The sequence below is a fragment of the Leptonychotes weddellii genome, chromosome 4 (genome assembly GCF_054177405.1).
Source record: "Leptonychotes weddellii isolate Sample4059 chromosome 4, ASM5417740v2, whole genome shotgun sequence".
Lineage (NCBI taxonomy): Eukaryota > Metazoa > Chordata > Mammalia > Carnivora > Phocidae > Leptonychotes > Leptonychotes weddellii.
In genome coordinates, this window is record NC_138372.1 from 118,855,695 (window position 1) to 118,874,012 (window position 18,318).

An 18,318-nucleotide genomic window follows, 5' to 3' on the forward strand; every position below is an offset into this window, starting at 1 on the left:
GACCCTGGGATCATGACCTGAGCCGAAGGCAGACGCTTAACGACTGAGCCACCCAGGTGCCCCAGCGCTCTGCCTTCTTGTCAGCTCTCATACCAATAAATATCCTTTTCACAACATATTTAATGCCAAGTTTTTCTCATTTTTGTGTTTTTGTTGGTGATTTTGCTATTTAAAATGACCCCCAAGTGTAGTACTAAAGTTCTGTCTAGTATTCCTAATTGCAAGAAGGCTGGGATGTGCCTTACAGAGAAACTATATTTTAGATGAGCTTCATTCAGGCATGAGTTATAATGCTATTGGCTGCGAGTTCAATGTTAATGAATCAAATATATATACATACATATATATATATATATATATATGTATGTATATATATATATATATAAAATAAGGGGTCTTTGAACAGAAACCCACCTAAAGCGAGGTTGCAAATTCATTGGTTTATAAAAATGTGATCAGAGGCTCACAGGAACTTTACCCTCTATTTCTCCTGGGAGCAAAGGTTCTATTTGCCAATTCAGTTTTTGCAGCATTTTCCCTCTGAAATACCTAAGAATAAACAGTGTAAAATAAGACAGTCATTGAGGAATCAGTGAATAGGAAGGTTTATACCTCTTTCTATTTACCTGCAAACCAGTAAGTTAGCTATTTCAAGGTCTAAGTATATAAGATACTAATTATATTTTTTAGTCCAGCTCTGTGGATCCAGTGGAAAGTGGTTTTAATTATCCATCTCTTTATAAAGATATAGATGATGATGATGATGATGATGATGTGACTATAAGTTTCATGTGGCCAGGGATTTTCTCTGTTTGTTCATGTAAAAATACTCAGTGACTAGAGAAGTGCTTGGCATACAAAATGTACTTACGTGCGCAATATAAATGATCTCCTATGTCAAAGTTAATTGTTTGCATATGCATTTTATTCATACCTTCGATAAGTAATTGGGGAGTTTACCTCGTGGCAGATACTATGCTAGGCCCTAGGATTACAATAATGAATAAGGAATATAAGGTCTTTGCCTTCAGGAACTTACAGCTGAAAGCAGTGGTTTCTAGACTTTCTTGCACATTGGAATTACCTACAAATTTTTTAAAACTCTGATACCTGACTCCACCCTACATTCTAATTTAATTAGTATATGATGCAACTTGGGCCTTGAGGTCTTTAAAACTTTTCCAGATGATTCTAATGTGCAGCAGAATTTCTGAATCACTGGCTTAATGTATAAGTTAAACATTAAACAGTTACAAATTACTTACTTGAGAGTGATAATAGCCTGTTACTTTAATTTTGAAATGCAACCCGTTGCCAAAAGCCACGAGCTTACCTATTAATATCATTTTAATTTTGTCCTGTATTTTTTTTTTATTTTTTTTTAATTTTGTCCTGTATTTTTATCCCAAAAGGAACACTTCATTATGGTATTTTCAAAAAACCAATTGCTTTTTTCAAAAAGAAATTTATCTAAAAGGAGGTGAAATAAATTTAACATTTCAATTGAGTCAGTCACATACCTACCTTTATTAAATGGAGAGGCAAATATTATTTAGTTTTCTCTAAATCAAATATCACATTAATATGCTGTTCTTCCTATGTATATAAAAAAGCTTTAAGGAGGAATGTTGAGCATTTCTTTACTCTGTGACTATGTGTATGGTCTGTTACTACCTTTTTTGAATGAAAAAACAGTAACTCTTATGTATGTATTTATGTAGGTAGGGGTGGATGGATAGATGGATGTATGGATGGATGGGTGGATGGACAGATGGACATCTGGATAGACAGATTTGGCTCCCAGGTGCTAAAGTTTACGGTCACAATACATTTGTTCGAAATGTTCAAGTCTAATTGCGCTCAGCATAGTAAAACTGCTGCTATTTTTATTAAACATGATCTCTCTTCAGAACATATTTGAAATAGGTACTGGCCCAAACTGGTAACTTCCTTCCCTTCATTTTGCATAATGTAGCAACTCTGATATCAGAGTGCCACCACAATCTTGAATATTCTGACTAACCTTGCTGAGTTTGCAGTGGCAACAATGGTTAATACCGATTGTAAAAAGGCAATGCAGAAATAAGTGACTGTCGAATCCTAACGTCCCTTATATCCAGACTTTTTTTTATTTTCCGTACCAGTATAATCTATATTCCAGTTAATAATTTAGTTCTAATCAGCTCCTTATCTTCTGAAAAGGAGAGTCTATTTTGAATCACAAGGCAACTGACCTTGAAGGTAGGTTTAATATATGCAGATTTCTCCTATCACCTCTACGCTGTTCCTCAGACTGCTTTCTTGGTTACATTTATATCTGGGCTGTGCAGTCCCCCTTGGTCTATCCTAACAGTAAATGATTTCATGCTAATACAGTCTCCACTCTTCTTTAGTTTTGGGTTTTACATTTGTTTTTACATTTACATTTTACATTTACATTTACATTTTACATTTACATTTATTTATCTTTATTTATATAACTGCTTTTAAACAATAATCTGATGTTTTAATGAGAAAATAGGAAATATGAGTAGTTGAGGTAAATCATGAATATTATAAAGAATAGTAACATTTTTAAATAAAGTCAGCTATTTTGTAAGGTGCTATGTATCTCTGTCCAGTGTACTTAGATTTACTAAAAAATGGCATTTTTTAGTAGTGATGGGAGTTATTTGCACTGATCAGATAAGTGATGAATCTAAAATAAGGATTTACAATTGCTTCCTTGGGCTATAGTCATGAATTAAAAAGCAATATAAATTGAACAATGAGCTATGGATAATTATAATTATTTACAGAGAATTATAAAAATATGTAAACAAAATTGATAGAAGTTCAGTTTAAATTTTAAATTTTCTCAACAATTTTAGGATAGAAGTGTGTTTCAAAAACAATAATAATAGACATTTTTAATGTTGGGAATGACTTTGATTAAGCAAGTTATGTGGTTCTGCTGTTCATTGCACGAGCGTCAGCTAGATCTAAGAAGAAAGAAAAAAAGACAAGGAAAATTATTTTGGTTTATATAAAATGCTATGTAATCTGGACTTTAAGAAAGGATTTATGAAGCTCTTTGAAAATAGAATCCCATCATTACAGCCAGTTCCCAACTTCTTTCTTTGCATGTCAGTAATAGCAACTTGCTTTGAAGATTAAAATGTCTATTTTTGTTTGTTTTAATTTTTTAAGATGCTTGTTTTCCCTCATTAAAGTAGAGAGAAAAGACAAAATTTCTATTTCAAAAGAGGAATGATGGTTAGGTCAAGACAGTGGCAGCAAGGAAAATAATAATAATTATTATTTTTTTTTAATGAAGTGATTTTTGAGAAGTGGAAGGTGGCTTAGCTTTAGATTAATATGTCATTTTACTGGGCAGATTCTCCATTTAATGGTTTCCTTATGTTGGAGACCACACTGAGCTGATGTGGATAGTTACTCTTCTTCATCTACCTTCTAGGGATCACATCTGTGTAATCTTCATACTTGAAAAGGTAGAATATGGAAACAAGAGAAACTACTAATGTGCTTTGGAGATTAATATAGTATTTTTGGTAATGAAAAGTAACCTCAAAGAAATCAGATTACAGAACAAAGTTTATTAACTCTAATTTTAATATGAAATGTTTTAATATTGATACTAACATTCCAGATTATTTTCATGAAAACTATTTTACATAATTTAAACTTCTAGAAAACAGGCTAATAAAAATCAAGATCATTCTTTTATGAAAATAACCTTGATTTTTATTAGCCTGTCTTCTATTTTAAAACATGCTTAGAGGGAATGATTAAATCAAATATGAAATATAGAACAATTTAACAGACTTAATAGTCTTACAGATAAGATAGAAATGTTTCTGCTATCTTGGATAGTCAATAGTGAATTGAGTTGTTGTCTTCTTCAAACACCATGTAGTTTTCATCTCTTTATGTTGCTCTAAAAAAATTTAAATATCATATTTCACATGTCGGTTTAGAAAACCATTGCTCTGAGAGAAACATTTTTCAGGAATATGAGTTGTGCTTTTTAAAATTGACCTTTTATCTAACCAATAATGTTTTTCTCTTTGGCGTGTTTGCCCTGAATCGGGGCTAAGAAGGTACATCTTTGCCTATAAATCATGATATCACCCCAAAGAACAGCAACATTTTGCTAAGCTTACAGAACATATACTACAAAGTAATCTCTGTTAAGAGAGATTTTCAGTAGGTCATAGTTTATCATATATATTTATATTTTTGGACCTAGATTAAGTTAATACAGTTCTACTTTAGAAAATGTATGCTACTTACTATAAATTACTGTCTTAGGAATTAGCATGAATTTTTGATGCTTTTCCCAGTTCAACCTTTAGAAGTTAAGCTTAAAAGTACTCATAAATTTATGCTGAATGTAGGGTTTAGTAAGTCCCATTTATTTAAGAATAATTGTTTTTATATCACCTAGGCATAAAATTAATATAGTTCTTGTAATAACTACTTAAGCTTTTAATCTAATGTAGCCTTAATGAATTTTACCCATAAGAAGTACTGGGTAAAGCAATAATGAAAGACTCCCTGTGTGGTGTCCATCTGTCTTTTTCCTGAAAATAGCTGAATTTTAATGTGAAAATATGCAAACAAATACCATAAGTGTTTTATGGATCTAAGGTTTATGCAGTTAAATCACGTAATTTTATTTTGTCCAATTATGCCATGGACATGTTTCCAAGAATCACATTTACTAAATTATAAAAATTCAACGATCACTATTGCATGGAAAACACAAAAATACTAAAGAATGTGATACTTGCTTAGATTATGATGCATAATTAAAAATCTAAAAGTAACCATGACTAAAATTATTTCTCTGTGACATTTTCTTCTTTTTTTTCTTTTCTTTCCCATCCATCTTGTTGCCCTTTCCCTATTCTTTTTTAAGCAAATAAAAATATTCTGAACTTAGACTAATTAATTTTAGAAGTAGAGAAGAGGGATTGGTCATAAGGAAATTAATTAACAAGTTATCTTATGTTAAAATCAATACAAGAAAAACTCTAATCTCCCTTTAGCCAACTCCCTGGGTTAACTCAGGTTTTCAACTTCTTTTGTGGAACATACTAATTAGTTTTCAGGGTAGGCTAACTTCCTTAAGTAGTAGGCACCTTTTTTTTTGTTTAATAGAATTGTTTTATTTTACATTTTTTCTGATTACTGATAAGGTTGATCATTTTCCCATAATATAGTTTAGATTTTCTTCATAAGTCTATTTTATTTTATTTTAGTAAGAACATTTAACATGAAACCAACCTTTGAATAAATTTTTAAGTGTACAGTACAATATTATTGACAGTTACAGTGTTGTACAACAGATTATCTATAGTTTATTCATCTTGCTTAACCGAAATTTTACACTTTTTGATTAGTAAGTCCCCATTTCGCCCTCCTCCTGGCCCCTGGCAACCACCATTCCTCTCTTTGAATATATGAGTTTGACTAGATTTCTCGTATTGTTGTAATCATGTAGTGTCTTTTTCTGTGACTGGCTTATTTTATTTAGCATAATGTTTTTAAGGTTTATCCATGGTGTAGTATGTATCAAAAGTTTATTCCTTTTTAAGGCTGAATAGTATTTCACTGTATGGCACACTTTCTTTATCCATCCATATATGGACATTTATATTGTTTCCGTCTCGGCTATTGTGAATAGTGTTGCAATGTCTCTGACCATCTGACCAGCTACATAAAGTTATCAAAGGTCATTTGTATTTGTTATGTAGCATGGTTATGTCATTTGTTCTTATTATTTCATCATGATTTAGGTTAACATTGCATAATTTGCTGAAACCTGAGTGTTAAAAGAGATTTTTTTTCCCCAATAAAAACCTAGGGGAATACTTTGGAAGTGGATAAAAGCAAGTGGATTAAGATATATAAAATATTTTGAAAAAGTATATAACTCTAGAAGGTTTCTGCATTTAGGTTTTACTGATAGCTTTGACTTTTTTCCTCCATTAAAAAAAAAAAAAAACGACGTCAAAGGCAGTGTATGAGATTTCTGCAAACAAACGATTTAATAAAGAATCACAAGCAGTGGGTACTTATTCGAACAAAAAGTCTTGGTTATCCAACAAAACAGCAGCAGTTTACACATTTAAGTTGAATACACTATTAAGAATAGATAAACCATTTTCACAATTCTCTGTTTTATTTATTTTATTCACTAAACCAGTTCAGTAAATTACCAATCCTAGCATTTAAGAAGTCCTCTATGGTACTTTTTAATTTCTTCGAGAATGTAAAACCTAAAGAGAGTTTTCCCTTCACTGGACTGAGGCTGACTGGATGCTGTGGGTGTTTCCACATCTGAATATCATTAGGAAGACAAACTGCCCACTTGAGGAGATATGCCTGCTATTTGGATCTGCTATATCTTCTGGAAATTCTCAAGTTTTTACTCTATAAAATGTAAAAAATAATTTACAGTAACATGGATGGGAAACAGGTTTCATCTTGAAAGCCAGCTCTGATGAATTGCTAGTGACTACTTGTGCTGAGATAAGCTGTAGCCCTTCCCCCTTCAAGGAAAATGCCCTGATCCAATAGTGATGCCACCTGGGGACACAGGATGAAGTAGAACAATAAACCATGACAGCATTGTTCTCCTGAGCTATATCCACATTTCTCTTAGTGTTTTGAGCCCTATAAATGAACGACTCTCCACCTTTTTCTTTTCTTCTCTTCCTTCTGTTGGGACACTTTTATGGGTGATATTCCTCAGCCTTGTTTAGCTACCACGTAGAAGAGAAAGAGTGTGAACTGGGCACAATTCACTGCTTTGGGTCACACAGGAAACATGTCTGTGTTACTTCACAAGAGATAACTAATTCATGCAAATGAAAACCATGGGATTCGCTTGCTGTCCGCTTCTCCAAAAACTGAGTAAGTACAGTTAGCCTTCACTAAAGAGAATCAGTCCCTAAAATGTATCCCTCAGATATGATCCTCACAATTAGGAGTGCTACAGAATATGAAGGCAAGTGGACTATTCCAGTGATCACTGTTTGATTTAGTGACTCTGGTTGCTAAAATGACTCCACTATTTTCTTCACAAATTCTTCCCATGGTTTTGAGTTTATTTTAAGAGGCCAGGCTTCCCAGATGAAAAATATAATAATTTTCTAAGATAAAATATTTTTATTTTATTAAACAAGGTTTAATAAAAGGTTTATGGTGTTAAGAAATTGAATAAGAAATATTACTTTGCCATAGTCTTTAACAAATGTAGGAAATGAGACTCTGACTTTATAACGTAAATGTGGCTGGAATTCTTTCTTGGAAAATAAAATCAATAAACATATTCTCAGAAGTAAAATATAATCATTGACTCCTATCTTCTAAATGGTCCCCAAACTCTAAATGTTCCTTGTCACGTGTGTGTGTAAAAGGTGTGCTGTGCTATACGGATGCTAGGTATTAGAAGGTTGATGATGGGAATGGATAGATCCACACACGTTAGGGATAATTTTTATTTCAGTTCAGTGCCTAGAATGTAATAAGCATCAGATGTCGAAAGAAATGAAAGCTTATTCATGTAGCTGTTTTTATAGAATGCCTACAATGTACTAGTAACTCTAGTGGTTCTGTCCTTGGGAAGTTTACAAACATTCAAGGGACACAGATTCATAAGGAGATAGTTAAGGAGAATATGTGAAGCCATATTAGGGTTATGTCCAGGCTACTACTGGAATATATCATAAATCCCTGTCATTTCAAATTACAAGTGTTTTACCCCAACATAAACAAAGTTAGCTTTATTGTACGGTAAGAAAAATTGAAATCGTTAAGTGCTTATGTTAAGTGTTAACTTACAGTCTTGACTTGATTCATAACAGTAAAATCCCATCTTTTAGAACATGTGGTATGTGATTTCAGCCCCTTAATGGGATAAATCATGTCACAAATACTTGAAACCTGAGAGATTCTCTTTTCTATTTTTAACTACTTAATGACATCATTTATTGTCTACTGGAAATCGATTTAGGAAATCAGGTTCGTCCACTAAGCACTTCAGATAAGGTGATTCCATGAAGCATTCCAAGATTATCACAAGGAATTGCTTTCGTATGCCATAAAAGAGAAAGAAGTGAGCAGAATATGGCCTGCAGAGGAATTTCCAGGTTTACGGCTCCTCCCACATAAGTCACTGTTAACAGTAACAGTTAACTGTGGATTATCACTCACAGACTGAAAGCCCAACAGCCATCACACACACTGGCCTGTGGTGGCACTTGCATGTGTGTTTCTAAGTCAATGATGAGGGTATCAGAACCGATACTGGACATGGAGATGGCAAATTACAGTGAAGTTTTGGACCCAACTTATACAACTTTGGAGTTTGAAACTATGCAGATTCTATATAATTCAAATGGTGAGTTCTCATCTGCTTGGAGACATAAAGGAAAGCAGGTATAATGGGAGGGGTACAAACTGAGCTTCCCAGGTGGTAGCTCTGTGTCTTCTTGCTGAAGAACTTGGGGCTTGCTTTTTAAAACCACGTATCTGAGCTTTTGCATTTCCTCACAAAATTGAAATTAATAATGTTATGGCTCGTTTATGTTGAGACTTTTTAAAAGTCTAGTTATGCGTAATAAAGTGACCTCAGAATTCTGTCATGGGCCACTTAAGGTAAAAAAGAACAGTTTCATCAGTTACTTTATTTACTGTAAATCACAGGAGTAAGTAATATTGGCAGACTGGCTGTGAAGTACATTTCTATGCGGTGTTTAAAATGACATACGGAACGCTGGAGGCTTTTACTGGTTGCCTCCTCCTGTCATTTCAGTTCTCAATGGCTGCTGACGAGAAACTGCGTTTAAAATTACTCTAAGTTTTTGCACTGAACACAATATGAAAGGAAAGAAAGGCTTATATTATAACCTTACTACTTGAAAAGCTAATGTTTAGCCTCACAAAGCTCTTGGTATTTATCTACTGTAACTTTTTAACTTTAAATAAGGCGTGAATTGTTTAGAGTTCATGTCTTTATATAATACAGTTTACTGTTGACTTTGTATTTAGGTTTTTTCCAAGTAAAAATCTTGTCCAAGATTACTTATAATTGTTAGAACACCTCAAATCTAGTATTATATATACTTTGAAAAATGTGTGTGTGTGTGTGTAGTTCAGGATTGAGAATGTATCTTATACTCAGGATATGGTAATGTTCTGCTATGCTCCTCAGTTTTACAACTGCTGTTCTCGTTATATTTATAATAAACAATAGCTTATTAGTGGAAGATTTTTTTTAATCCTCAGAAGATGAATTCTGAAATTTTAGCACAAAGAGAATTAGTGTTGTTAACAATATGTAATTATGGCATTAAACTGGAAGCAAGAGTTGAATTTTTTTCCTGTTTCCATAAATCTAGAATACAATCAATCCTAATACTTCTGTCATATTTCTAATATCTATTTTGTTTATATTACCAAAAAGAAAAATTCCTAGCTTTAAACTCCATAACATCACATGATTAACCCTTAAACATATTCTCTTTAAGGTTTTTCTTAACTTGACGAAATTATATATGGTAATGTCTGTCTACTCAGAAGTATTAGTAAGTAAAATATGTGTGTTTTCACAGAATATAATGGTACATGACAGCCTTTAATTTTATTTTTTGTTATATTCAAAATATGCATTATTATTATGTTTATATTATCATACAATATTATGATAATTTTTAATATATTACCTATATTCAGTGTCTTTTATATTCAATGTCTTTTGAGTCCATACAGATTTTTAAAGATGTAATCAATAATACTAATTCATTTAAGAAACCATTTAAATAAAAATATTTATGTGGAGTTTTTTAAGCCTCTTCCTCCAAAAGAGGAATCTATGGATTAGATGCGTACTTTATGCCAGGCACAGTTCTCAGAGCTGGAAGACAGGGGTGCGTACAACAGATCTTAAGTTCTCTAACATCATGAAGTTTATATTCTGTAGGGAAAGAGGGGTGGTAAATGAACAGACTAGTTCATAAGATAATTTTTAAAAATGAAGTAGTTATTTAAAAAATAATCAGGGTTCTAGATTCTACTTGAAGGGCAGATGAGGGGTGATTCTTAGATGTGTGTTCAGAGAATATTTCACAGAAAGTGAGAGATGGGAGCAGAAATCAGATAGCCAGCTCAAAGACATCCTTGAGGAAGAACTTTCCTTGGAGGCAGAAGGAACAGCAAGTGTAAAGATTCAGAGATGGGAGCCAACTCCAAGGGGGTTAAAAAGGCAACATTGTTGAAGAGTGAACAGGATGAAAAGTAGTACCAAGTAATGGAGTCAGAGAGATGGGAGGGGGCTTTATCACACAAGGCTTTACAGCAAGCCTGAGATGCGTAGGCTTTATTCTGTTTCTGAGGGTTAGAGACAGAAGACTAATATGATGTGAATTTCTTATTCCAAAAGCACTTTGGGGTAATAAACAGTAGGGGAGCAAGGGTGGAAACAGAAAAATTAGATAAGAGGCTATTGCAGTAATCTAGGGGAAAGATTATAGTTGACTGGATAAGGGTGGCCATGGAAAAAGGGTGAAAAGTTGTGGATCCAATATGTATTTCAAATATGGACTTAGTATTAGATTGGATATGAACAATGAAGGAGAGAATCCAATGAAGACCACCAGGTTATTGGTCCTAGGTACTGGATGGTACCATTGACTGACTGACATAGGGAAGACTGAAGGAAGAACAAGTTTGAGGGGAAAAATAGAAGAGTTCTGTTTTTGATACATTAATTAGCAATCTCTATTAAACTTTAAAGTGAAGTTGTTAAATAGTTATTTGGGCATTTCAGACTGATACCCATGGAAGACATCAGAACTAGAGATAAAATCTGGGGATTTTCTCTCATGCACATGATGTTTAACACAATGGGACCAGATGGGCTTTCCTTGGGAAAGAGTATTTTTACGGGGACTGAGACCTATGGTGTCACGAAGTTTAATCTTCAGAAATATGAGAGGGAAGACTGGAATGGAGACTAGAAGAAGTGGTCGGTGGTTAAAAGGAGAGCACTGGTGTGCTCCAAGAGGTCAAGGAAATGGACTGTTTTGAGCCTGTGAATAATTTATAGGGTAATATAAATAAGAAATACTTAGTATTAACTTGAAGGCTACTCTTCTTTTTCTTTAACAGATAACTCTGCTCCAGAGACAACAAGTATGAATACCACAGACAATGGTGTCAACTGTCTATGTGCTATATGTGGGGACAGAGCAACGGGAAAACATTATGGAGCATCAAGCTGTGATGGGTGCAAGGGCTTCTTCAGACGCAGCATACGCAAGAGTCACGTTTATTCCTGCAGGTACTTGAGATGCTCCTTTTGAGAAAGTTATCTTTAGAGGCATTTCAAAATGGCGTGCAAGAAGTAAGGAAACAAAATCAGAGCTTTTGGGGCACCTGGGTGGCTCAGTCAGTTAACCACCTAACTCTTAATTTTGGCTCAGGTCATAATCTCAGGGTCGTGAGATGGCGCCCCGAGCGGGCTCCCACCTCAGCGTGGAGTCTGCTTGTCCCTCTCCCTCTGCTCCTCCCCTCACTTGCTCTCCTGCTCTCGCTTTCAAATAAATAAATAAAATCTTAAGAAACACAGACCTTTCATAATTCTGTGACTATACAAACAAAATCAATAAGCTGTGTTAAAAGTAAGGATATGTGGGTGTGTATGCAGGATGCATTCCCAGAGGTGGTTCTTTTTTATGAAACATTTTAGACTTATAAAATGTATATAAAAATCCACATACTTATCACCCAACCTAGACCAATATAGTCTAAGCCTCTAGTGAACACACTTCTTCTATCACTTTCTCTTTCTCTCCTCTCTCCCAGAGGTAACTGCTGTCTGAAATTTGGTGTTTGTCTTTTCTTTATGTTCCTTTATTGTTTTACCACATGTTCACATACCAATGGACATATTTAAATCTATATTTAAATGGTTTCACAATCTGTGTATTTTTCTGCATATTGATTTTCTTTTCAACATCTCTACCTCCTGAGTCTTTTAAACAAAATTATTAAAGTGTGGATGATTTTGGTAGCTTGTCAAAGTCAGTGAATGAAATTAAATTTTCAATCTTAAAATTTGAAATGTATTTCTCATGCCACAATTTTGCCATTGAATTCAGTGTCTTGTCTAAGATGTATTTAACTATACTGTATATGTCACATGTTTCTAGTAGGCTTTTAAAAAAATATCTAGTCAACATCATAGTACAAGTTAGGGTTAGATCGTCCACGTTGAGTGTTCAGAATGACAGTTCTGGAGTGCAGATTACATCTATGTGAAATATGGACGATTAAAACAATGACTGATGCTAACAGAAAAATATCAAAGCTTGCTCTATTGATGAAAAGCATGTATAGAATTGCTATGTTATCCTGAGAACAAGCTGGACATTTGGTAAAAAGTTATCTCCCTTACAGTATGATGACATTTGATTTCTAGGGATTTGGAAAAAAGTTAATATATAACTCTCCAAATATCTAACTAGTGTTCTCTAGTAATTTTTCCAGGAGGGCTTAAAAAGTTGGTTAAAAAAAAAAGTGTCCATCATCCACTTTAAAACCTTCTTGGGGGCGCCTGGGTGGCTCAGTCATTAAGCGTCTGCCTTCGGCTCAGGTCATGGTCCCAGGGTCCTGGGATTGAGCCCCAAATTAGGCTCCCTGCTCGGTGGGAAGCCTGCTTCTCCCTCTACGACTCCCCCTGCTTGTGTTCCCTCTCTCTCTATGTCTCTCTCTGTCAAATAAATAAATAAAATCTTTTAAAAAATAAAATAAATAAAAAAATAAAATAAAACCTTCTTGATAAACAAGAAAATATATTTAGATGACGCTTGCTTTTATGTACATCAAAGCTCTAGATATAAAAAATAAACCAAGTAGATTTCCCTCATTAAAAGCATTTTCTCTATGATTACATTAAATATTCAGTGCTATTAGAAAATTAACAGTGAAAATAAACACAAATAACATGTAAACAATATATTTTGAGTCACGTGTTCTGTTAAAGATGAAATACATATATATGAAAGATGGTGTGATCCAAACAACTAAATCCCACAAAGACTTTTAAGAATCAGAAAATATCAGCACCATGTGCTTCCAAGATTTCCTCCCTTCCTGTATGGGCAAAGTGAGAAAGGAGTGTTCCCATAACAACTTCTGGAATTTAAAAAATATTCCCACCACATGTACAGTTTAACTCCTCACACTTTCCCATCGTGAGTATTGCTGCCAACTTAGCCTTCTTTACATATTTTGGTATTAAGCAAATGCTATGATTTTCCATTTGGAAAATAGTTATTATAATGATGAAGGTGTAGGAGAGTAAAGGTTTTTTAAGCTCAGATTTTGCTGGTCTCAAATTTATCCATTTCCTCAGATATACAAATTTCATTTCACTCTAGCTGTTCCGTCCCATTGAAGTTGGGCTTTCTGTCCCAAAGCACTTTAAATTGCTATTTCAATACTTCTCACATCATGTTTTCTTTATTATGGCTGTTTGTAAACTTGTATGTGTACTCTATTAGATTGTAGTTTCCCTGAATGGAGGAGACAGGTCATATTCCTTTGTTTAATCCCTATACCAGGATCTTGTACACAGAAGGTGCTTAATATGTCTATTCAATTTTTTCATTAATGTTAATTGGGTGTGTTTTCCTCTTGTATTGATTAGTAATCGGATTCCCTCCCCTGAAGCCATGAATTCCCAAGTGAACAATTCTTTTTCCTCATCCTAAAAATCTCTCTCTTCTGGCCCAGTTCTTTTATAGTAGACTTTATATTCAGTCAGTTCAAAGTGGCTACCCATCATTTTTAGAAGAAATACAGATCACCAGATAGGTTCTTTTATTCCCATCATTAATAATCAGCCACAAATAATCAGTAATACATCAATACATGTGGATGTGGGTAATTTTATGACACAATTTTGAAGAAATACTATTATTTTACTATATGATTGATATTTGCCCCAAAGCCAATGATTGATATTTACCCTACACTCACACAACTTTTTACTGAAAGTCCTTCCAATTTGACAGCTATAAATTAATTTGGGAATGTTAAATAACATCCCCACGTTACATCAGGAGTGAATGGTGGACCTGGAAATCAAGCTCACATCTAATTCCAGAAGATGTACCCTTTTTTTTTAAGTGTACAATTCAGGTTTTGATTATTTTCACAGAGTTGTGCAACCATCACTGCAACCAACTTAGTCTATAAAGAGAAGTCCTACCCTTAAGCTGTTGCTCCCCATTTCCCCTAACTCCCTCCCTCCAATGACAGGCAACGACTAATGAACTTTCTGTTTCTATAGATTTGCCTCTTCAGGACTTTTGATATAAATTAAATTACAGACACGCCTCACTTTATTACGTTTCACAGACATTGAATTTTTTTTTTTACGAGTTGAAGGTTTGTGGCAACCCTGCATTGAGCGAGTCTGTTGGTGCCATTTTCCAGCAGTATTTGCTCACTTTGTGTCTGTGAGTCACATTTGGGTAATTCTTGCAATATTTCAAACTTTTTCATTATGATTATATTTGTTATGGTGACCTGTGATCAGTGATTACAACTCGTTGAAAGTTCAGATAATGGTTGGCAGTTTTTAGCAATAAAGTATTTTTAATTAAGGTATTACATTGTTATTTTAGACAATGCTGTTGAACACTTTATAGATTACAGTTTAGTGTAAACATAACTTTAATATACACTGGGAAACCAAGAAATTTCATTTGACTCACTTAATTATGATACTAGCTTTATGGTGGTGGTCTGAAACCAAAGCAGCAGTATCTCTCAGGAGCGCCTGTCTACAATATGTGGCCTTTGTGTCTGACTTCTTTCATTTAGAATGATGTTTTCAAGGTTCATCCATGTTGTAGCATGTATCAGCACTCCATTCCCATTTATTGCCAAACAATAATATCCATTGTGTAGGTGTACCATATCTTATTTATCTGTTCATCAGCTGATGGACATTTGCATTGTCCCTGCATTTTGGTTTTTAAGAATAATGGTGCTTCGGACATTTGTGTACACTTTTCTATGTGAACATATGTTTTCATTTCTTTTGGGTATATACGTAGGAGTGGAATTTCTGGATTATATGGTAACTCTAATATCTAACTTCTCTTTAAAAACTGCCAAAATTTCTTCCCAAGCAGCTGCATCATTTTATATTTCAAAAGCAATGTATGAGGGTTCCAATTTTCCCACATCCTCATTGACACTTGTTATTGTCTGGTTTATTTTTTCTGATTATAACCATTTTAGCGGCTGTGAGGTAGTACCTAATTATGCAGAGACCATACTCTAAATGCTGTTTTCACCCGCCTCTGGATATGTAATTTGGCAGTTAGAGTAAATTTCAATTGATGTGAGGCACATTTGAAATTAATAGAAGAATATTTAAAAAGAGAAAAGCATGCAAGTGCAGAGGAATGATGTTCTGATATATTCTCTATTACATTGAAATCATTTAGTAATAAGCAATTAGAACTCACATGCCAAAGATTTTTAAACTAGGTTTGGCTTTCATAACTCAGGATAGAAGTGATAATGTATACTATGTATACTGGTGAAAAGTCAGATAAAAGTCAGTTTTATTTTATTATAAAGACTGCATGAGAAGTAAGGCTTGTATTTCCATGTACATGCTGACCATTAGACTGGAAAAGTTGCAGGTAATTGTTCTTACACATTCTTCCTGTTGGGGCCAAATTTGACCATATTTATGCAAGGTCTATTTATCTGTTTATTTGTGCGTGTTTGGTTTTGTTTTTTGTTTTGATAAACAGTTTTCTGCAAACTAATATATCTTTGTTTGATATTATAGGTTCAGTCGGCAATGTGTTGTTGACAAGGACAAAAGGAATCAATGTAGATATTGTCGATTAAGAAAGTGTTTTAGAGCAGGAATGAAAAAAGAAGGTAATAATATATAGTATAATAATAATAATTATTGATGGAAATTGTTATACACATACATCCTCATTTAAGCACAATAACCTTTTCACATGAATTCTGATTTTCCTCAATGAAGAATCTATAATTCCCTGAGTTTAGGAATTTACCCAAGGACACTGACACCCAGTCTTTGATGATTGTCTGATTCCAGACAGTATTACCTCTACTACTGTGTTATACCTGGAAACAAAATTATTATCTAAATAATATACCGATATCCTGTTCAAAAGATAAATGCAAAATCTACTAATAGGTTGAAATTATAAATGTTATTTTTAAACACATACTTATTGTCAATAATAATTGAATATCTTTGCTCATCCCATAAACATTGATTGAACATTAACTTTTTATTCACTGATTTATTTATTTAACAAATATTTCTTGAGCACTTCTTTCTAAAAACTGTTGCAGTTGCTAAGCCTTCAGTGGTGAACATAACAGAAAAAAGAGTCCTCCCTCTCAGGGAGCTTATATTCCATTGAGGAACAGAGACAATGGACTAGATACTCTGTTTTAGTGTGCATTAATTTCATTTCGAAGGTAGTGACTAATCTTATTATATTATCCTACATTCTGACTATGGTTAATTTGGAAATAAATCTGTTGAACACATGTAAACATTGGGCAGGAGATAACCACTGCAGTATCTTATGCTTATCAGTTCACATGCTTATGCCTATTATATACAAAGAAATATTTTTCAGAACTATTTCACAAACCATAAAAGAATTAAATCAAGTTAATATACTACAGAAATGTAAAATGTATCAAACTTATATTGAACATAGCTAGTTTTTTCTTTGTCACAGTATTTTAAAGAGACCAAAATTCTGTTGGTTTCATTCAGATTGCTAGTCTCCAAAAGAAGACAAAGTTCACAAAATTAAAGGAGAAACACTTTGTCATTACAAAATGACTTATTTCTAATGGCATATTTAGTAGTTTATTAATTACATACTTTGTCAATCAATTTCATCTATTTCTGTTTGAACCCCAGCACTACTCCTACAAAAGTATAAGGAAGTCGCAATCCTCTGTTTCCTTTAAGAGTTCACAGGTTTTGAAAGAAAATTATTTTCAAAAATAGTTAAATTATGTCTCCTACCATTCATAGAATAATGCATTAGTTTTTTTTAAATAGATTAGGAAGTAACTTTTGGGTTTCAAAGTAGATATATTTCTCTTATTTACATTAATAACATAATATCAAGGTTAGTTGGATAGAAACCTATATAAGCATGGTTTCATGTCAAAAATGATAGCAGTAAGAAGATTACAAATGTTCCCAATTTCTTCTGATGTGTTTCTAAGGACTGATCATGTAAATGAAATTCATAAAAGCATAGCTTACATTTTAATTTTTTATCTCCACGTATGCATTTCCATGTGAGTCAGTTTAGGCTGAAAATCAATGACAATTTCTGTGGGGGGAAAAAAGAGTAAGCTACCAGTAAATATGATTTTAAGATAAAATATTAATGATTCATTCCCAACTTAAATACTACTCACTCTTAAAGGCAAAAGTCCAGTATTTTCTCTTCCAAATTAATGAGTTGGTGGTTAATAGTAAGTTTGGGGTCGATAGCAGATTTTGGCATAGAAATTGGTGCATCTCTTTAATAAAATAATAATTGCATAAAAATTATAATAGTTTTATGTCTTCTCTCTCCAGCAGAACAGGGTAGAGCATTGATCTAAATCATTTAGGGGCTACAGGCCTTGTTTTCATTCTTTTTGGTTAACAGAAGATATATTTATCTCCTAAGTTTTAAAATCTAACGTTGAGGGGCACCTGGATGGCTTGGTCGGTTTAGCATCAGACTCTTGGTTTTGGCTCATGGTCATGAGATTGAGCCCCACGTCAGAGTGAGATTCTCTCTCTTTCTCCCTCTGCCCTTCCCACTTCTGTGCTCACTCACTCACTCTCTCTCAAAATAAATAAACAAATCTTTAAAAAAATAAGTAAATAAGTAAAATCTAACTTTGATATTTGACTTCTAGTATTCTTTTTTTTTAAAGATTTTATTTATTTATTAGACAGAGAGTAGAAAGCACAAGTAGGCAGAGAGGCAGGCAGAGGGAGAGGGAGAGGCAGGCTCTCTGCTGAGCAGGGAGCCCAACGTGGGGCTCCATCCCAGGACCCTGGGATCATGACCTGAGCTGAAGGCAGCCGCTTAACCCACTGAGCCACCCAGGCACCCCTTATATTATTCTTTATATGACAGATATACAAGGTAATACTCCCTACTATGTAGTTTTTGGGGAGCCTGCGTGGCTCAGTCGGTTAAGCGTCTGCCT

At 33.8% G+C, this 18,318-nt stretch overlaps 1 protein-coding gene across 2 annotated transcripts in view; it reads left to right on the top strand.

The window, feature by feature from the left end:
- Positions 1-18,318, top strand: part of HNF4G (hepatocyte nuclear factor 4 gamma) — a 126,161-nt gene that overhangs the window by 91,411 nt on the left and 16,432 nt on the right. The window contains exons 1-3 of one of the 2 annotated variants that reach the window (XM_081816165.1): positions 8,258-8,410; positions 11,179-11,350; positions 15,887-15,981. In XM_081816165.1, coding sequence (XP_081672291.1) covers positions 8,275-8,410; positions 11,179-11,350; positions 15,887-15,981 — 403 coding nt within the window. In that variant the 5' untranslated portion in view covers positions 8,258-8,274. Of the gene's footprint in view, positions 1-8,257; positions 8,411-11,178; positions 11,351-15,886; positions 15,982-18,318 lie in introns of those variants that run through there. The other variant, XM_031026885.2, reaches the window with a different exon arrangement.